The 21,902-nt window shown below is 47.0% G+C and overlaps 1 protein-coding gene across 2 annotated transcripts in view; it reads right to left on the bottom strand.

Annotated features, from left to right (window-relative positions):
• Positions 1-21,902, bottom strand: part of dnah2 (dynein, axonemal, heavy chain 2) — a 184,351-nt gene that overhangs the window by 85,244 nt on the left and 77,205 nt on the right. For both annotated transcript variants that reach the window (XM_059642660.1, XM_059642659.1), the window contains exons 40-49: positions 21,337-21,489; positions 19,885-20,010; positions 18,966-19,184; positions 18,395-18,512; positions 8,473-8,609; positions 6,785-6,922; positions 5,451-5,609; positions 3,724-3,876; positions 1,376-1,467; positions 328-526 (exon numbers count right to left, since the gene is read on the bottom strand). In XM_059642660.1, coding sequence (XP_059498643.1) covers positions 328-526; positions 1,376-1,467; positions 3,724-3,876; positions 5,451-5,609; positions 6,785-6,922; positions 8,473-8,609; positions 18,395-18,512; positions 18,966-19,184; positions 19,885-20,010; positions 21,337-21,489 — 1,494 coding nt within the window. The remainder of the gene's footprint in view (positions 1-327; positions 527-1,375; positions 1,468-3,723; positions 3,877-5,450; positions 5,610-6,784; positions 6,923-8,472; positions 8,610-18,394; positions 18,513-18,965; positions 19,185-19,884; positions 20,011-21,336; positions 21,490-21,902) is intronic.

Raw genomic sequence — 21,902 nt, 5'->3', positions numbered from 1 at the left:
TCAGCAGGTCAGGTAGCATCTGGGTAGAAAAAAAAATCAGAGTTAACATTTCAGGTCCAGTGACCCTTCCTCACAACTTTTTAAAAAATGAAAGAGCTGCAGATGCTGGAAATCAGAAACAAAATCAAAACTTGCTATTTTGGTTGGGAAGTCAATGTGATGTGCCTTCCCAACCCAAAGGGTGTGTATCCATTGGTTCATCCACAATTTATCTGTCATCAGGCAAGGATTGACTTAACAAGACTGTACAAACCACACTGCAGGCAACATATCCTCCAGGTGCTTATAAAGGAAGTTTCTCTCCTATTAGCATTCAGGCTTTTGTACCTGAGCAGACATGTTCACAGTCAGTATCGACCACGTTATGGGGTCCAGGGTCTGGAGTGCATTCTGACCAACGGAGGTCTTCCCAGTCCCGACTGGGCCCACAAGCAGCACAGGACATTGGTTGGACACTAGGCTGCTGACCAGAAAGTTGTACCGTACTGTATCCACTGTGGGCACGATGATTTTATAAAAGGGCATGCTGCAACAGAAATATAAAACATCACACAGCAACACTGGTATTCAGCATCACTTTCCATTCAAATTTATTGGAGCACAAATCGTTGCATAGTTCCACAACACCTGGAGAGAAAGCCTCACGCTGGAGACCAGAGCTCCAAATCCAGGCTGACCTTCTCAGTACTGAGTACGTGCAGCACTTTTGAAGGGGATCACCTGTTAAACCAAGAACCTTTCTGACCCTCAAATGGATGTATATGAGTTCACTAACACCATTCCAAAGAAGAACAGGGGTATCCCGAGGCGAATATTCACCACTGCCTCACAGCACCGGGTTCAATTCCAGCCTCGGGCACTTGTCTGTGTGGAATTTGCACATTCTCACCATTTCTGCACGGGTTTTGTCCGAGTGCTCCGGTTTCCTCCCACAGTCCAAAGACATTTAGTTAGGTCGATTGTCCATGTTAAATTACCCGTAGTGTCTACGATGGGAAATACAGGGATAGGGTAGGGGGGCTGGGTCTGAATGGGATACTCTTCAGAGGGTCAGTGTGGACTCGATAGGCCTGCTTCCACACTGTAGGGATTCTATGAATATCACTAAAATGCATGATCTAGACACTATTACAGCACTATCATGAGGATCTTACAGTTTGCATTTCTCAACCAGGCCAAAAAAGATCACTGCTGTTGTCTGTGGATTCTTGCTGTGTGCAAAATAGCTGTGGCAATGATTTCAATAGCAAGATTGTGATTGCACTTCACAGTAATTATATAGGGACAAAACCATTCATAATGCATGCTTGATCCTCGACCTGCTTGTTGAAAAACCACTGAAGTAATGAGGGAACAGGCTGCAATGATTGCTTACTTGTTCGGATATCGCCATGACTTTGTCAGCTTATCCTCAAAGGAGGTCCACACTTTGGTTTTTGGGTCTACGTAATATTCATAGACGGTTTCCTGGACAAGAAAAACAGACTTGTCAGGAAATAATTCAGAGAGCAACCACTTATCTACATGACAGGGTCATGGGAGGACACAATTCAATGCTGGTCTGCTTTTGAGCTGACAGTTTGAAATATCTCACACTATAAGCCTGCCTCTAATTCATCCCAATTGCTTCAGCTGCCAGCTGCATTGTTCTCACTCTTACAGTCATAGAGATCTGCAGCCCTTCAGCCCATCGAGTTTCTGCCAGTCAAAAACAACCACCTCACTCTTCTAATCCCATTTGCCAGCGCTTGGCCCGTAGCAATACATGCTTTGGTATTGTAACTGCACATCCGAAGACTTCTTCAATGTGATGAGGCTTCTGCCTCTACCACACTCATAGGCAGTGAGCTCTAGACATTCATCTCTCTAATTTTCCTCACATCTCCTTGAAACGTCCTGCCTCTTACTTTAAATCTATACTCCTTGGTCATTGATCTCTCCATCAAGGGGAAATATTTATTTCGATCTCTGCCCTTCGTAATTTTATGTTCCTCAATCATGAACACCCCTCTTCACACCCCCAACTTCCTCTGCTCCAAGGAAAACAACATCATTCTGTCCAATCTCTCTTCATAACTGAGGCTATCCAGCCAAGGCAACATCCTGGTAGATTTCCTCTGCACCCCGTCCAGTGAAATCACACTACTCTCTTATAATGTGGATTCTAGAAATGTACATATACTCTAGTTTTGGCCTAACCAACTTTTTATACAGTTCTAGCATAACGTTCTGGCTCTTAACCTCTACATCCCATATGCCCTTTTAATCATTTTATCTATCTATCCTATTACCATGAGGGACCAGTGTACATGCACACCAAGGTCCTGAAAGTTCTCGGTGCTTCCCAGGGTCTAACTCATCAGCATGTATTCCCTGGCCTTGATTGTTCTGCCCAAATGCACCATCTCACATTTATCTGGATTGAATTCCTTGTGCTATGGACCAGCCCGTCCAAATCCTCCTGGAATCCAAAGCCATCCTCTCTCAAAGTCTGTCCCTCCTTTGCATTGGGGTTAAGGCAGCTGAACCTGAACTGTTCAACTCATGACTCTGAATCCACAAAGTAAAAAAGAAAGGACTCACCGACACTTCAAATCTAAAGCTGGCCTTTTTTTAAAATCATTTTGTCACTGCACAGGGTTTTTGGCAAGGGATGGGGTTTAAATCATTTTGTCACTGCACAGGGTTTTTGGCAAGGGATGGGGTTTAAATCATTTTGTCACTGCACAGGGTTTTTGGCAAGGGATGGGGTTTAAATCATTTTGTCACTGCACAGGGTTTTTGGCAAGGGATGGGGTTTACTCTGTAGATGATTATCTCTTCATCACTTAATGGCCACATTTTACACATCACAGAAAGCCAGGTTTTGCTCAGTCCTGATCTACACTTTGCAGGTACCACTGTACAAACAGCAGGGATGCACCTAGGCCCTGAAACAAGTCACATGAGCTTTCTTCAGCATAGTAGATCGAGATTGTGTCACAGGACAAGGCTGCAATGACCATGACAGTAGATTCCTGATCTTAGCAGAGTTATATAGCTCACCTGAGCTGGAGCAAGAATGCATGGAAAAGTAAGCTATCGCTTAGGAAACAATTTTAATTACCCGGAGCAACGGGAATGCATTTTCAAATAGTGAGTGGTTACGGGCTGGAATGGGCTCTCTGAGAGTGGGGTGGAGATAGGTTCATTACAGCATTCAACAGACAATTAGATTATTATCTGAAAAGGGAAGGGAAAAATTTGCAAGGCTACCTGGAAAGGGCAGGTGAGTGGCTCCTTCAGAGGTCCACCACAGATGTGACAGGTCAAATGGCTTTCTTCTGTGCTGTAACTATGGCGTGGTTGTGAATATTAATCTAAATTGGTAAAATCGACATGGTGGTTCTTTGTGTGTCAGTGCCTGTGCCCAAAAAGAAACCTTTTCCAGAATCAGAGACTCTTACATCAGCATTCCACTGTCGCTTCCATGGCAGCTGACTGAAAGACCCAGATAGTCTCGCTTGCTTGCTGTTTCCCGATAATTCTGCAAATTCCAGCTTCTCCAGTACAAATCTATTACCCTGTACTCTCCAATTCAACTCCACTGCTGCTCAAACCCGCATCCATGCCTTTGCACGCTCTTGATGCAAGTCTCCATCAGCTTCTCTCCCTGCAAACCTGCTGGCACAGAGGGACTTCAAACACTTTACATTTCACGTTCCATCCCAGGAAATGTCTCACCTTGCTCGGGAAGCTGCCATCCATCTCTCTCAAGAAGTTGTCCATCTTTTTCCTTCCTTCCTCATCCACAGCTGCGCACACAGACCAGATCAGACTGAACACAAAGAACATCCCGATCATGTGCTGGTAGTTATCAGGATCACCTGGGTTTACCTGGAAGAAGCATCACATACAATGAGTGTATGTTCACTGTGGAATAAATTACCGAAAGGAGTCTCTAAAAGTGCGGCGCTCCCTCAGCACTGACCCTCCGACAGTGCCCGCTCCCTCAGCGCTGACCCTCCGACAGTGCCCACTCCCTCAGCACTGACCATCCGACAGTGCCCGCTCCCTCAGCGCTGACCCTCCGACAGTGCCCGCTCCCTCAGCACTGACCCTCTGACACAGCCCGCTCCCTCAGCGCTAACCCTCTGACAGTGCCCGCTCCCTGAGCGCTGACCCTCCAACAGTGCCCGCTCCCTCAGCGCTGGCCCTCCGACAGTGCCCACTCCCTCAGCGTTGAACCTCTGACAGTGCGGCACTCCCTCAGCGCTGACCGTCCGACAGTGCGGCGCTCCCTCAGCACTGACCCTCCGACAGTGCCCGCTCCCTCAGCGCTGACCCTCCGACAGTGCCCACTCCCTCAGCACTGACCCTCCCACAGTGCCCGCTCCCTCAGCGCTGACCTTCCGACGGTGCCCGCTCCCTCAGCGCTGACCCTCCGACAGTGCCCGCTCCCTCAGCACTGACCCTCTGACAGTGCCCGCTCCCTCAGCACTGACCCTCCGACAGTGCCCAATCCCTCAGCGCTGACCCTCCGACAGTGCCCAATCCCTCAGCGCTGACCCTCCGACAGTGCCCGCTCCCTCAGCACTGACCCTCTGACACAGCCCGCTCCCTCAGCGCTAACCCTCTGACAGTGCCCGCTCCCTGAGCGCTGACCCTCCAACAGTGCCCGCTCCCTCAGCGCTGGCCCTCCGCCAGTGCCCACTCCCTCAGCGCTGACCCTCTGACAGTGCGGCACTCCCTCAGCGCTGACCGTCCGACAGTGCGGCGCTCCCTCAGCACTGACCCTCCGACAGTGCCCGCTCCCTCAGCGCTGACCCTCCGACAGTGCCCACTCCCTCAGCGCTGACCCTCCGACAGTGCCCACTCCCTCAGCACTGACCCTCCGACAGTGCCCGCTCCCTCAGCACTGACCCTCTGACACAGCCCGCTCCCTCAGCGCTAACCCTCTGACAGTGCCCGCTCCCTGAGCGCTGCCCCTCCAACAGTGCCCGCTCCCTCAGCGCTGACCCTCCGACAGTGCCCACTCCCTCAGCACTGACCCTCCGACAGTGCGGCGCTCCCTCAGCACTGACCCTCCGACAGTGCGGCGCTCCCTCAGCACTGACCCTCCGACAGTGCCCGCTCCCTCAGCACTGACCCTCCGACAGTGCCCACTCCCTGAGCGCTGCCCCTCCAACAGTGCGGCGCTCCCTCAGCACTGACCCTCCGACAGTGCCCATCCCTCAGCACTGACCCTCCGACAGTGCGGTTGCTGATGGTGATTGTTCTCAAATTTCTAGAGTGGAGATTAAACAACAAGCATCCACTTCAAAACCACAAGTACTACAGTGACCCAAAACTGACACTAGCTCACAGCAACAATACACATCCCTCTAAATTGGAATGTGCCAGCTGTGCTTAAAGAGACAACACTCAACATGTCTGGACTGTTGTTGTGTATTAGTCAGCTACTGAATTACCCCATTCTCCACTGTGGCCAACGTTTCATACAGGTTACACAGGGCAACCACTCCACTGTGCTCAGCAATTGGAATCAGCTCTTTGCAGTGCAATTTCTTGAATGCCAATGTCTTCTCAACACTTTTCTGAAACATTTCCTGCAGATGCTCTTGTTCATCCTGCAAATTGAGTGCAGAAATCTTGGTCAATCTTTGCAAAGTACGGAAAGAGGCTCACACAGAGTAGAGGACAGGGTGTAAGAAACCAACAGGGGCTGTGCTACTTTCTCTAGTGTCTGGAAGGCAGGAGCACTGCAGGTGGTGAACTGATATATCAATAAATTGCTGCTTCTTCAGTGAAATGAGATCATTCCCTCCAGTTCTAAAAACTGCTGTTTACATTCAGTGGAGTGTTTTCAATCATGCTTGTTTCACTTACAATGACTGCCATTGTTCAGTGGACATTAACCCACTAATACGGTGTGAATGAGTACATAGATTTGCCCAACCAGAAACTGTAGCCTTTGAAACACTTTCTCTGGCATACAACAAGGTGTGGGTGAGGTGAGAATGATGTGACAGGCAGTCAACGTCACTGAGAGGAGCAGGTGAGGTGAGAACTATGTTACAGGCAATCAGTGTCACAGAGAAGGCAGCAAGGTGAGAACAATGCTACTGGTAGTCAGCTTCACTGAGAGGAGTGATGAGGTCAGGGGTGGATGAACAGACAAGGTTTTTACAAAGACAAAGAAATTAAACCATGTAAACAAACTTTACAGAGTTACATAAGAAATTGAAATGCAGCACTTTAAGGGTAGGCATTAATTTCCAGTTTACTACTGGTCCCTCAAAGTAAGGAGCATAAGAATAGAAGATGTATCAGTCGAGAAGCATTTGGAGATAACTCAAGTTAGGATAGTTATGAAACAGATGGGCAGGAAAAAACTGTGGCAGAAGATTTTCAAGGAGGAAAGAACAAAGGTATGAGGCAGAGATAACAGAGTGTGGAGCTGGATGAACACAGCAGGACAAGCAACATCTCAGGAGCACAAAAGCTGACGTTTCAGGCCTAGACTCTGATGAAGGGTCTAGACCCGAAACGTCAGCTTTTGTGCTCCTGAGATGCTGCTTGGCCTGTTGTGTTCCTCCAGCTCCACACTTTATTATCTTGGATTCTCCAGCATCTGCTGTTCCCATTATCTCTGAAGGGTATGAGGCAAATACGTTCCCGTAAAGACAAAGGATATGACCAAGGCCCTGGATATCATGGAACTTAAACATTAGAATACCGATAAATAAGAGCAGCTTCTGACAGATAATTGGGGGTCTTCAGAAGTTTCTATTGAGAAGGATACCTTTGCTCGTTTGTTCAGCCAGGACTGAACATAAGGTTTCCATCCCAGGTCTGAGTAGTCATTGTAAACCATTCCACAGCGAGACACGGTGGCAGGGGAAGCCACTGCCAGATTCTCCACCTCAAAGAGCAGTGAAACCTGGGAAGAAAAGACAAAACTTTCTGATGAATGGTCTAGGCCCGAAACGTCAGCTTTCCTGCTCCTCTGATGCTGCTTGGCCTGCTGTGTTCATCCAGCTCCACACCTTGTTATCTCTGTCAAACAACTCTGCTGGCTTATTGTCATCATCTGCAGTGGGCCACCAGGTAAGGGCACTCCCTTCTGAGACACACAGGTCAGCAGTTCCCAGGTCAATGTCTGGGTGCCTGCTGAAATACCTTGCTCTGCCCTCCTTTACTGGTGACACTGACCTTGCCAGCAATCCAACGCCCAGAACACTGTGTGTGAGTGTGATCAAGGAGATGGTCATGGTCAGGTAGGAAGACTTGAAACACATCACAGCTATGGCCAATGGTACCTTCACACTCAGTCAATGAAGATGAACAGGCAGGCGCAGCAAGCAATTGGGAAGTTAAATCGTTTTTCATTGCAAGAAGATTTATTTCAGAACATAGATGCTTTGGATTATGTGCAGTTGCAGTTATATGTCAGATGCAGTTATACAGGGCCTTCTTGAGACAACTGCTGAAGTACTGCATCCAGTTTTGGTCTCCCCACATAAGAAAGGAAATATTTGCCGTAGAAGGAGTGGAGCAGAGATTCACTAGACTGATACTGGAATTGGTAGCATTGCCCTTTGAAGAGGTTGAATCAACTGGGCCTGGTTTCACTCGAGTATAGAAAGATGAGTGGGTGACCTGTTTGAAACATACAAAATTCTAACAGGACTGGACAGATTCAATACAGGGAAGCTGTTTTCTATTGTTGGGGAGTCTAGAACTTGGACACAATCTCATGATACAGGGTGGACCATTTAGGACTGTGATAAGAAAAAGGTTCTTCACTCAAAGGGTGGTGAATTCTCTAACCACAGAAGCCTGTGAAGGCCAAATCATCGAATACATCTGGAAAGAGAGAGATACATTTTCAGATTTTAAAGGCATCATGGGGTATGGGGGGAAAGTGGGAAGTGGCACTGAGGTAGAACATCGGCTATGACCATATATTGAAAGGTGGAGCAGGCTTGATGAGCTGAATGTCCTACCTCTTATTTAGTTTCTTTATTTTAATGCGCACAGAGACACACACACACACACACACACACACACACACACACACACACATTTACACATATTCAGGTATAGGGACACACGAGTGCACACAGAAAAAATACACGAGTGCAGTCACACAGAGGCACATATGTATGCTTGCACAAACATGCATAACAGTTTGTGAATGTGAGTTGACAGATAGCAATCAGGTTGAAGTATCCTGACTGACATTTGCTTTCCTGAGAGTTTATCTGTTCAGCACCAAGACATTGAGCCAAATAGTCAGCTCACTGTCTGTTTGTCCATCTAAATTAACCTCAACCAGGTAGACTGATTCTCATTGCTGGATTCAACAGGGACACAGATTGCTGCTTAACATCACTGTACAAGTTTCCCATACCCTACACAGGAAACTCCAAACCGTGGCATTCTGTACTTGTGCCACATGGCAAGCTTCAGAGGCACAGGGACACTTACCTGTTCTGGCATAGATATCCGCTCTCCGTTGATCAGTGTTAGCACCTTATTGTCATCCATGACGGAGTTCATGCTCTCAATCCAGAGTGTGTCCACAGGTCCATCAAACAGGATCCACTTCTCATCTGGTTTCTCATCTGCAAGCACAGAAAAGGTTTCATTCAAATTGGCAACTGAAGCACCAAGATATGTGACCACAAATAATTAATCTAAGGTACCTGAAATCTGTGGCACAGTGGCTCAGTGGCTAGCACTGCTGCCTCACAGCACCAGGGAACCCAAGTTCAACTCCATCCTCGGGTGACTGTTTGTGTGGAGTTTACACGTTCTCCCTGTGTCTGTGTGGGTTTCCTCCAGGTGCTCCGGTTTCCTCCCACAGTCCAAAGGTGTGCACGTTCGGTGGATTGGCCGTACTAAATTGCCCATAGTGTTCAGGGATGTATAGGCTAGGTGGGTTAGACATGGGAATTGCAGGGTTGCAGGGATGCGGTAGGTCTAGGCAGGCTACTCTTCAGAAGATCAGTTCAATGGGGTGAAATGGCCTGGTTCCACACTAAGGATTCTACGATTCTGAAGAAGGATGACTAGACTGGAAGCATTAACTCTTTCTGTCTCTACAGATACTGCCCAACCAGCTGAGTTTCTACAGCAATTTCTGTTTTTATTTCAGATTTCTAGCTTCCACAGTTCCTCATTTTATTTTAAGGCAACTATGACTTTAACTTTTAGACTGGAACCTTTGATAGCTTATTCCTGGAGCTATCACAAACCTAAGTTTAAATGAACTTATCTTCAAGTCTTCTTTCAATTTGAGACTATCAGTCTTTACTCTAGGGTAAGATAGCTTACTATATTCTCCTCTTCTAAGAGACACTGCTTTAGAAATCCATCTCTGTGCAAGGAAACACAACACAGTCTAAAACAAAATAAAATGGAAACAAACATATATTATATATATCAGAGATAATGGGAACTGCAGATGCTGGAGATTCCAAGATAATAAAATGTGAGGCTGGATGAACACAGCAGGCCAAGCAGCATCTCAGGAGCACAAAAGCTGACGTTTCGGGCCTAGACCCTTCATCAGAGAGGGGGATGGGGGGAGGGAACTGGAATAAATAGGGAGAGAGGGGGAGGCGGACCGAAGATGGAGAGTAAAGAAGATAGGTGGAGAGGGTGTAGGTGGGGAGGTAGGGAGGGGATAGGTCAGTCCAGGGAAGACGGACAGGTCAAGGAGGTGGGATGAGGTTAGTAGGTAGCTGGGGGTGCGGCTTGGGGTGGGAGGAAGGGATGGGTGAGAGGAAGAACCGGTTAGGGAGGCAGAGACAGGTTGGACTGGTTTTGGGATGCAGTGGGTGGGGGGGAAGAGCTGGGCTGGTTGTGTGGTGCAGTGGGGGGAGGGGATGAACTGGGCTGGTTTAGGGATGCAGTGGGGGAAGGGGAGATTTTGAAACTGGTGAAGTCCACATTGATACCATATGGCTGCAGGGTTCCCAGGCGGAATATGAGTTGCTGTTCCTGCAACCTTCGGGTGGCATCATTGTGGCAGTGCAGGAGGCCCATGATGGACATGTCATCAAGAGAATGGGAGGGGGAGTGGAAATGGTTTGCGACTGGGAGGTGCAGTTGTTTGTTGCGAACTGAGCGGAGGTGTTCTGCAAAGCGGTCCCCAAGCCTCCGCTTGGTTTCTCCAATGTAGAGGAAGCCGCACCGGGTACAGTGGATGCAGTATACCACATTGGCAGATGTGCAGGTGAACCTCTGCTTAATGTGGAATGTCATCTTGGGGCCTGGGATGGGGGTGAGGGAGGAGGTGTGGGGACAAGTGTAGCATTTCCTGCGGTTGCAGGAGAAGGTGCCGGGTGTGGTGGGGTTGGAGGGCAGTGTGGAGCGAACAAGGGAGTCACGGAGAGAGTGGTCTCTCCGGAAAGCAGACAGGGGAGGGGATGGAAAAATGTCTTGGGTGGTGGGGTCGGATTGTAAATGGCGGAAGTGTCGGAGGATAATGCGTTGTATCCGGAGGTTGGTAGGGTGGTGTGTGAGAACGAGGGGGATCCTCTTGGGGCGGTTGTGGCGGGGGCGGGGTGTGAGGGATGTGTATCCCTCACACCCCGCCCCCGCCACAACCGCCCCAAGAGGATCCCCCTCGTTCTCACACACCACCCTACCAACCTCCGGATACAACGCATTATCCTCCGACACTTCCGCCATTTACAATCCGACCCCACCACCCAAGACATTTTTCCATCCCCTCCCCTGTCTGCTTTCCGGAGAGACCACTCTCTCCGTGACTCCCTTGTTCGCTCCACACTGCCCTCCAACCCCACCACACCCGGCACCTTCCCCTGCAACCGCAGGAAATGCTACACTTGTCCCCACACCTCCTCCCTCACCCCCATCCCAGGCCCCAAGATGACATTCCACATTAAGCAGAGGTTCACCTGCACATCTGCCAATGTGGTATACTGCATCCACTGTACCCGGTGCGGCTTCCTCTACATTGGAGAAACCAAGCGGAGGCTTGGGGACCGCTTTGCAGAACACCTCCGCTCAGTTCGCAACAAACAACTGCACCTCCCAGTCGCAAACCATTTCCACTCCCCCTCCCATTCTCTTGATGACATGTCCATCATGGGCCTCCTGCACTGCCACAATGATGCCACCCGAAGGTTGCAGGAACAGCAACTCATATTCCGCCTGGGAACCCTGCAGCCATATGGTATCAATGTGGACTTCACCAGTTTCAAAATCTCCCCTTCCCCCACTGCATCCCTAAACCAGCCCAGTTCATCCCCTCCCCCCACTGCACCACACAACCAGCCCAGCTCTTCCCCCCCACCCACTGCATCCCAAAACCAGTCCAACCTGTCTCTGCCTCCCTAACCGGTTCTTCCTCTCACCCATCCCTTCCTCCCACCCCAAGCCGCACCCCCAGCTACCTACTAACCTCATCCCACCTCCTTGACCTGTCCGTCTTCCCTGGACTGACCTATCCCCTCCCTACCTCCCCACCTACACCCTCTCCACCTATCTTCTTTACTCTCCATCTTCGGTCCGCCTCCCCCTCTCTCCCTATTTATTCCAGTTCCCTCCCCCCATCCCCCTCTCTGATGAAGGGTCTAGGCCCGAAACGTCAGCTTTTGTGCTCCTGAGATGCTGCTTGGCCTGCTGTGTTCATCCAGCCTCACATTTTATTATATTATATATATGCTGTCTCTCTCAAACTTGAAAGAAACTCAGTCCAGAAAATTCAAACAAACATTAAAGCACAATGCTTTACCTTACTAAAAAAAATCTAATGTAAACCATAGCTCATTAGATTGCCAAAGTGGATCTCACAAACTGCTTTAAAAGGAAATCACCATGGCTACATAAATCATTATAAGCTAATTATTAACTTCAGACACATGGAAAATCTATATTTTGCAAACTCAAAATCCAAAAGTCAAACTTGAAATAAATGATATTGAAAACATGCATAAACCAGACAGCTTATTATCAGAAATGCACTACTTGAGAGGGCAGTATAAGCAGATGTAACAGGAACTTGCAAAAGGGCATATTTTTGCAGGCTATAAGGAAAAACTGAGTAGGGAGGGATGGGTCCACTTAAATTACACCTTCAAAGAGCCAGCACAGGCACAATGAACCAATGGCCTCCTTCTATCTGTACCCTATCATGAAACCATTCATACAGCATGTTTATGGCCACGATCAAATTGATCTGTTTAAAGAAGGTAGTTCTTGGCAATGGTGCTCAACAGGAGACTAATTAGACATGTGGAGACTGACAAACAATTATTTGCAAGTTAAATAATGGTTGTGGTGCAGATCCAGATAGATTAATTAAAGCTTCCGTGTGCTGGCAGCATGAATGCCTTCACATTATGCATGGAATGTTAAATTATCGAGATCTGAACCTCCACAGGCCAATATGAAAATAAATAATTCATTGGGTGTCCCAGCCCATCCTGCTGGCCAAAACTGAACAAACAGGTGAAGAGAAAAATTCAATCATGAAATCCTCTCAGCTCAATCTTCACTCAAGCTGTGCTGATTCCCCCACATTGTGTCTAGGATGTGTAGATGCAAAGTTAAATCATGGGCCAGCAATGCAAAACAACACAAGGATGAATAATTAATTCTGTGAGATCAGCCGATCGTATGACTGAAAATTTAAATAAAAGATCACTGTTGCTGAGTTACAAATTATTTCATCAGCAGATTGACGTTTTTTTCAGGTCTATCTGAAACATATACGTGATTGTGATCATTCAATATGTATCTTCACTCATTGAGTTAATGCACTGGAAAGAACCTAAAGTCTTCCCTCAGCACAGCATCTAAGTGTCCGTGAAATCGCTCTGTCAGCCATGTTGCCGTGGGTAGTAAAACAAGCCTGAGAGATGGGCTGAATATTCCAGTCCCACTCTAGAAACTCAACCTTAGAACTATACCACTCACAATGCAGTGCTCAGGGAGGTCCACCTTCAGTGAGGGGCAGCACCGTGGGTGTGCTGCACTTTCAGAGGGGCAGTGCTGAGGGAGTACTGCACTGTCTGAGTAAAAGTACTGAAATGGTGCTGCACTGTCGGAGAGTCAAAACGGAGGGTGCACCACATTTAATATCTTCTCAGCATCTAATCTGACAAGCACCCTCGTAACCTTAAGGGCTAATAAGTTCTCCTTATAGTCTTCTGAGCTCCAATGTGAGTTCGATCTGCTCAATGTTTCCACATAAGACACTCCCTTTATCCCTGGATTCAGGCTGGTGAACATTCTCTGAACTGCTTCCAAGGCAAGTATATCCCAGTTTAAACAAGACCAAAACTATATACCGTACTTCACTGATAATGGGAACTGCAGATTCTAGAGAATCCAAGATAACAAAGTGTGGAGCTGGATGAACACGGAAGGCCAAGCAGCATCTCAGGAGCACAAAAGCTGACGTTTCAGGCACAGACCCTTCACCAGAGAGGGGATGGGGAGAGGGAACTGGAATAAATAGGGAGAGAGGGGGAGGCGGACCGAAGATGGAGAGAAAGGAAGATAGGTGGAGAGGAGAGTATAGGTGGGGAAGTAGGGAGGGGATAGGTCAGTCCAGGGAAGATGGACAGGTCAAAGAGGTGGGACGAGGTGGTAGGCAGGAAAAGGAGGTGCGGCTTGAGGTGGGAGGAAGGGATGGGTGAGAGGAAGAACAAGTTAGGGAAGCAGAGACAGGCTAGTCTCAACTCATATTCTGCTTGGGAACCCTGCAGCCCAATGGTATCAATGTGGACTTCACAAGCTTCAAAATCTCCCCTTCCCCCACTGCATCCCAAAACCAGCCCAATTCTTCCCCTCCCCCCACTGCATCCCAAAACCAGCCCAGCCTGTCTCTGCTTCCCTAACCTGTTCTTCCTCTCACCCATACCTTCCTCCCACCTCAAGCCGCACCTCCATTTCCTGCCTACTAACCTCATCCCGCCTCCTTGACCTGTCCATCTTCCCTGGACTGACCTATCCCCTCCCTACCTCCTCACCTATACTCTCCGCTCTACCTATCTTGTTTTCTCTCCATCTTCGGTCCGCCTCCCCCTCTCTCCCTATTTATTCCAGAACCCTCTCCCCATCCCCCTCTCTGATGAAGGGTCTAGGCCCGAAACGTCAGCTTTTGTGCTCCTGAGATGCTGCTTGGCCTGCTGTGTTCATCCAGCCTCACACTTTGTTATACAGTACTTCATGTCTGATTTGACCGACACCCTGTACAGATGCTGCAAAATTCCTCATCCCTCTTGCAGTGACGATCAACATCGCTTCTTCATCACTTTCTGTACCTGCTTTTTAAAATTTTGCGAATCACGTAAAACCCACGTGACACCCAGAACCCTCTGTACTGCAGTCCCTCTTCGTTTAATAATATTTTGCTTTTCCATTCTTTCCACCAAAGGGAACAACCTTACCCTTTACAGCATGGGGTTTCTCCCTGGTATCATCAACAATACCAGAGAGAAAAGAAGTTACCCGCTCATAAGAAAATTGCTTCACGTGGAAGCATGCAGCACACAAATTGGCTGCTCTGTTTCCAATATGATGAGAGTGACTCGGCTCCAAAAAGTATGTCAATGGCTGTAAAGCTGTTTGGGGGTGCCCTGAAGTGACAGAAGATGCAATAAAAATGCAAGCCTTTCTTTTTATTATTGGCACTACCCCACCTGGGATCCATTGCATTCTTAAATCATGCTTTGTGACAGCATATCCAATCTTGCCTTTTATCGATTTAAGCTTCTGCGTCCATCCACCTTCCCCGCACACCCTCAGCTGCTGCGCCTCGTATCTCCCTCCTCGTCTGACAGATTTACTTTCACCTGTCCCTCACCTCTCTGTTTCTGAGGGGATGGGGGGGTGGGAATGCAGGTGGCTTTTGAAGTTGCCCATGTACCTCCCCATTCATGGTCAGCTCACAGTAGGGGGTCAGTCCAGCAGGAGTGTGTGCTCCAGGTTTGAGAGAGGAGCTGCAGGGATCTTCATTCTTGGAGGGAAGTGGTGGTTGGTGTCGGTACCCAAGTCTGAAAAGGAGTTTCTGACAGAATGGGGGGTCACTGATCAAACAGGCCTCACCGACCTCACTTTCTCAGGCTGATATCTCAGTGGAAAGTCCCAGCAACACTCTCATCCTGAGAACAGATTAAAAGTAATGGTGACAGATCCTCAGAATTTCTTTTAAATTAGCAGCATGCCGGCCTAACATTGCTGCATCCATCACATCATCTTCTACTGCTCAGCAAAGGTCTACACGGCAGTACAGTTCCCAGGTCGCTCCGTTAATGGATATCTTAAAATCGCATCTGTGGCCAGCAAGCTCCCATTTTCCATTTCAGGGACTGACAGCATCTCAATTTCTATTTCAATTGCAAGGCAAGTAATCTGCAGGACTTTCATTATGAGATGAGAAATGTTCGCAATTCTTCACCAACAATACAACAATGTAGGATTGCTCAGTTACGAGGCGTCCAGCTTGTAGCAATGCCCTGCTTTCAGAAATTGCAAGACATATGGGACCCTTCAGCAAAGCAGCTGAGGACAAACACCATGAATCTCTGTGATCTACAGTTCCTGTAAATTGGATGTCACATCCCCTCTGGGCATCAATGCTACACATTCATGTCTTCATTCACTTACTCTTAAATGTATGCTCCCTGGAGTTACCTTCATATATAATCCTGCTGCTAAATGTTTAAAACATAGAATGGTGGTTAAATTGAAGAGGAGGAAGCAATCATCTCCAGAAAACAGAAAAAGGAAAATTAACCACACAAATACTTCCAAAAAGGAAAGCATGCATTAATATAGCCCCTGTCTCTACCTCAGCAGGAGGATCACCAAACAGTGTGGCTAATTGTCAAAAGAATAGCATGGCAGAGGATAACAAGGGGTAGAGCTGGATGAACACAGCAGGCCAAGCAGCATCAGAGGAGCAGGAAGGCTGGCGTTTCAGGCTTAGACCCTCTGACGAAGGGTCTGGGCCCGAAACATCAGCCTTCCTGCCCCTCTGATGCTGCTGGGCCTGCTGTGTTCATCCAGCTCTACCCCTTGTTATCTCAGATTCTCCAGCTTCTGCAGTTCCAACTATCTCTGAAGCATGGCAGAGGAGTTTATTTTTCATCCAGCAAGATGTTATTATCTGGAAAAGGTCAGCAGATCTGGCAGCATCTTCAGCGATAAATCAACGTTACTGAGGAAGGGTCACTCGACCCGAAATGTTGCTGCCAGAGCTGCTGAGCTTTTCTAGCAATTTTTGTTTTTGTTTCTGATTTACAGCATCTGCGGTTCTTTGAGTTTTTACTGGGATTAGGTAAACACATGAAGGGGAAACAAAATTACAATGAATGACAAAAGAAAAACATGCATTTTCAATTTTCATTTTCATGAGTACCATAGCCAGCATCATAGCCAATGAAGTGCTCCTGACATTTTGACAGAGTTGTGATGCAAGGAAGGCAGCAGTAATTTGCGTACAGCAAACTCCCACGACCAGGCCATCCATTTTTGAGAGATTGGTCGATAGACCAGCAGACAGTAAACAACTCCCCTGCTCTTCTACACAATAGTACCACAGCTTGCTAGGCAGGCAGCTGGGGCCTGTGTGTAAAACCTCACCGAGGGGCGCGAAAGGAGACAATGCAGCAATGGAATGTCAGCCTTGATTCTTTGTGCCGAAGCTTTGGAGGCGGTCTTGAACCCAGAACGTTATGGCTTGTTGGATGAGGGTGCACCAACTGAAACCACAGTTAATTATGAGAGAGACAGAGAGAGAGACAGAGAGAGAGAAACAGAGAGAGAGAGACACACACAGAGAGAGCGAGCACAAGAGCAGGAGTGATTGGCTAAAACTTTCAGATATGATGGGTCATATGGCCATTCCCTCTGCTGTACCTACATCCTATTAGTGTTTTGTGCTGCCTCTGTGATGGGGGTTGCCTGTGTTGACTGGGGTAAAGCTATGCTGTGCTGTTCCACAATTACACTGTCGTGTGATTTCTGACTTTGACCACCCCAGTCCAACACTGGCATCTCCACATCACGGCCACATTTGGAGCTGATTGAGGAAACAAGGAGTGGTGAAAGATGCTAAACATTGTACAATCATCAACTAACATCCCCACTTCTGCCCTTAAGTAGAAGGGAAGTGTAAAGACTATCATTTTACTTTCTGTGTTTTTGACTGAAGACTAAATAGGTGAAAGAACTGTTCTAAGACCAAAAGAAGTGGGTAAGGGATTGCTGCATTTCTAAAACTAGGTGACTGAAACTCATTCTATGTGGTGTTTACATTGCTGTTTCATTCAAGTAGTGGGTGAAGCTATTTGTAGAGGACTTGGCACTGGGAGGTGAAATTTGGCTAGCAATAAATAGCTGATTGGTTTTGTGCACTGTGACTAGTTGTAGCTGCTAAGGGTCATCAGCTTGAAGACAACTCTCTGATTCCTCGGCAGCTGAATATCTTGTGAGTGTGAACAATAGAGAGAAAAGCCTTCTGCGTGTTGGGACAGCAGGCTCGGTTCGTGTTTGTCTCTCTCTACAATACAAATACCCAATGCCTGAAGGAAGAATTTTTTGTCACACCAATCACTGTAAGCTGTTGTCTTTAATCAGGAGCTAAGAGGTTTCATAGTTAGTAAACCAATCTTCTGTGCCTCTTGTGAAGAAATGAAGGAGCCTGAAGAAAGGTAATCAAAGGTCAGAAATTCTTGGCAAGCTGAAAATAACATCTCAATAAACCCTGTGGACTGGTGCTATGGAACTTTGCAGAAGTTACCCCTCCAATTTTATTTTTGTTTGTCTGTGTCTGTTTGAATAGAAAGGTTGGGGTGGGGGGTGATACAGTATTGATTGGTAGAGCCCCACACTATATGTTGATGGTTTATAGCTATTTACTTATGACCAGCATTTACATTTCTGTAATAAATACTAGTTCCTGTTAAGTAGTCAGTGTTTTTACTAACTTGATTCCAAAAGACAGCTAAACTGGGGACCTTATATGGTTTACATAAACCATTTATGTCTGTGGTGACTCCGGGAAGAGCAGGGTTTGAGAATCAGCATAGTTTTCCCAGTGGGACATAACAGGAGAGTCATTGATGAAGCAGCTGAAGATGTTTAAGTTAAGGGCACTAACCTGAGGAACTAGGGCTTTTGTGGTGCAGTAATAGTGTCCCTAATTCTGAACCAGGAGGCTGGGTTCAGAGGTGTATAATAACATCTCTGAACAGGTTAGCTAGAAACTATCTATCCTAAGGAACTCCTGCAGAAATGTCCTTGGGCTGACATGACTGGCCACCGACAACCACAACCATCTTTCTTTGAGGTAGTCAGATTCTCAGTAGAGAGCTTTCCCGTTGATTCTTATTAACTCCAGTTTTGATGGCCTATATCAATGTACCTGCACAGGCGTTCCTCATAAGGCTGGAGAGGACACCATCACTCCATTCATTTGTTGACAGATCATACTCGCCATACAGTTCACCCAACGACACTGCTTTTGGGTTTAGAGGATACTCCTGCCCACAAAGCACAAAGTCAGTGATGAAAACAGAAAATCAAAAGACAGAAGATAATGACTCAAAACAGGAGATGTTAGTTGCTGAGGAAATGTCAAAGTTCAAAAAGAGAAGGAGCATTGCCCATTGAAAACCAATTAACCACAGGTCATTTAGCCCATTGAGTCTGCACTGTACATGTACCATCTAGTCTAACGCCACTTTCCTGCACCACCATGCACCGTTTAATCTTCCTCAATTTTAAAAATTCTCATCCCCATTTCCAGAAATGTCTATGGTTTTACCAGCTCCCTAGCTCTGCAATCTCTTTCCTACCACCCGTCCATATCTCTGTAATCTCCTCTAGACCCTACACCCTTACATCCCACTCTCCTTCCCATGACTTCTGAGCCCAATAAGCTATTTGGAAGTCCTGCCCTTAAACTTTTCTTGGTTTCTTGCCTGTTTACTAACCTTGACAAGATTGTAACTGGGGTCTCCGCTCTTGTGGAGGGCTGACAAAGCCCCTTGTAATGTCCGCCATGCTACGGTCTTGCCACTGCCTGTTTTTCCCACAATCATGACAGAATGACGAGAGCTCTTGGTCTCATGCAGCTGAATCACTTTTGCCATTGTGAACTCCGTTACCACGTACCCCAGTTCAATTATCTCAGCTTCAATTGCTTCCTTAAGCTGTGACAGGAAAAGAAAAAGGCAAGACAGACCAACTGTACCATGGTTCAGTTTATTCAGCATTCACAGTCAGTTAGGGACCAGCATGTGGCCCAGTACTGTCCCTTGATGTCCCCTGGGCTTGAGAAGGGAGATAATCTGTCAGGCTTCACACTCTCAATCATTATCCACTGACCCCACCAGATAGAGAGTGGGGACATAGCTAACTGACAGCAAAAAATGCTGGAGATGACAGGGGGTCAGGCAGCATCCCGGGGAGAAACTAAGCTAACGTTTCGAGTCTAGATGACTCTTCATCATAATTAAGCTCAGCCACAGATATTGTTATTACCCACAAACGTGTAATACCAGGGATGGCTCCCTCCTGGAGCTACAATCCAGAGAGAGATGTGGAAAAGCATTGGTGAGCAAAGCCAGCATTGATGCTGCCTCTGGTGAAAACAATCTCACAACAAAGGCCTCAAGCAGGGTGCTACACGTGCTTACACATGCAAAAGGAGGTTACCTGTTTCAGAGGTAGGGACAATCACCTATTTGTTCGTCTTTAACAATATGGCAACTTGGGTAATTCAGGTGGTAATGTGTGTGTATTTCCTGACAACCATAATGATGGTGGAAAGACAATTTAGCAGACTGAACATTTAATTAATACTTGATAAACACACTGAGAAATTGAACTCCATTCTTGGGAACTGCCCACCTTTCCGTAATCCAAAACTGGGGTTTCCACCCCTGGGAACAGGTCCTGGACAATAGCACTAAACAGTGGTAGGTCCACAGAGGTTAGTTTGGCCATATTCATATCCTTCATGGACAACAGGAGGACCTGGAGATCAACAGAAACACTCAATCACCAAGATAGCACAAGGGAACAAACCCCAATATAGTTCAACCTCATCATTGGTACCTGTACAACTCCTATCAACATATCACGGTCACACAGTTGGACAGCATAGAAACAGACCCTTTGGTCCAACTCACCCATGCCAGCCACATATCCTAAATTAATCTAGTCCTATTTTCCAGCATTTGGTCCATACGCCTGTAAATCCTTCCTGTTCATATACCCATCCAGATGCTTTTTAAATGTTGTAATTGTACCAGCCCCCACCACTTCCTCTGGCAGCTAATTCCATACACACACCACGCTGTGTGTGAAAATGTTACCCCTCAGGTCCCTTTTAAACCTTTCCCCTCTCTCCTAAACCTATGCCCCTCTAGTTTTGGACTCCCCCTACCCTGGGTAAAAGACCTTGGGTATTCACCTTGTCCATGGCCCTCATGATTTTATAAACTCCTACAAGGCCACTCCACAGTCTCTGATGCTGCAGAGAAAACAGTCTCAACCTGTTCAGCCTCTCCCTAAAGCTCAGACCGTCCAACCCCAGGAACATTCTTGTAAATCTTTTCAATACCCTGTCAAGTTTCACAACATCCTCCCTATAACAAGGAGACCAGAACTGCATGCAGTATTCCAAAAGTGGCCTAACCAATGTTGTGTATAGCCGCAACATTACCTCCCAACTCCTATACTCAATTATAAATGGTTCTTGAATGAAAGAAGTAAATTCTGCTGAAAATCCATCAAAAAAGAAAAGACATTCAGTCCATCTGTTCTGTGCTGGTGTTTCTACTCGACATGAGCCTTCCCAACTCTCTTTTTGACCGACCTTCTCAGTTACCCTTCTATTCTTTTCTCCTTCATGTCTATCCAACTTGCCCTGAAGTGTACAGATATCATTCACTTCAGCCACTCCCTTTCAGAGTGAGTTCCACATTCTCACCACCACTGGGTAAAGAAGTTTCTTCTGAGCTGTCTACCAGATTTATCCACAGCTATCTGTATTTATGGTGCCTAGTTCTAGCCTCCCCACAAATGGGAACATTTTTTTGATGTATACCCTATCAAAACTGATAATAATTTTAAAGAATCTCTATTAGGGGATGTATCAGCCTTCTCTTGCCTGAAGAACAGAATTTCAGCATATATGTCTGTCTTAATGGTCATAACTTCTAAGTTCTGATGTCAACCTAATCTGCAACTTTCTGATAGCCTTTCTCTCTAGCTTCAAATTTGCCCAAATACAGCATTACCTAAACATCAGCGAGCAGATTAACTGCCAATTCCCAGCTCTGCTTGTCCTGCACTTACCTCTTCATCAGAGAGCTGAGGCTTGTCTCGCCTCTTCTTGCCAGCATAGCGGAGGAGTGAAGTGAGAGCTCTCAGGCCAAAGTCATAGTGATCCTGCTTGGACAGCTGCTGCACAGCCAGTGAGTAAAGGGTGTAAACTTTCTTAGCAAGGGCCTGCATGGGGACAGGAGAGCACTGTCAGCAAACTATCAATCAGACTAGAAAAGAACAACTAATCCTCATCAAATCAGAATCTGCCCACATTACATCCCAGATCAGTTTTTTGGATTCCTGAGGAAGTGGTTGGTATGGGTAGAATTACAATGTCTAAAATACATTTGGATAGATACATGAATAGCACACGTTTGGAAGGATATGGGTCAGGAGCAGGCAGGTAGGACCAGTTGGTTTTGAGATTATGTTCGGCATAGACTGGTTGGACCGAAGGGTCTGTTTCTGCGCTGTATGGCTCTATGAATCTAAATGTTCCCACAAAAAGAACATAGCACAAAATCTTTCAGTGGTTCAAAACCAGTGAATGATGAAATGAAGTTCTCTGCTTCCTACTGCCATCATGTGACTTAAGC

Source organism: Stegostoma tigrinum, chromosome 45 (genome assembly GCF_030684315.1).
Source record: "Stegostoma tigrinum isolate sSteTig4 chromosome 45, sSteTig4.hap1, whole genome shotgun sequence".
NCBI classification, from domain to species: domain Eukaryota; kingdom Metazoa; phylum Chordata; class Chondrichthyes; order Orectolobiformes; family Stegostomatidae; genus Stegostoma; species Stegostoma tigrinum.
Note: the sequence above shows the minus strand (reverse complement) of the source record. Positions and strands in the feature narration are given on the sequence as shown.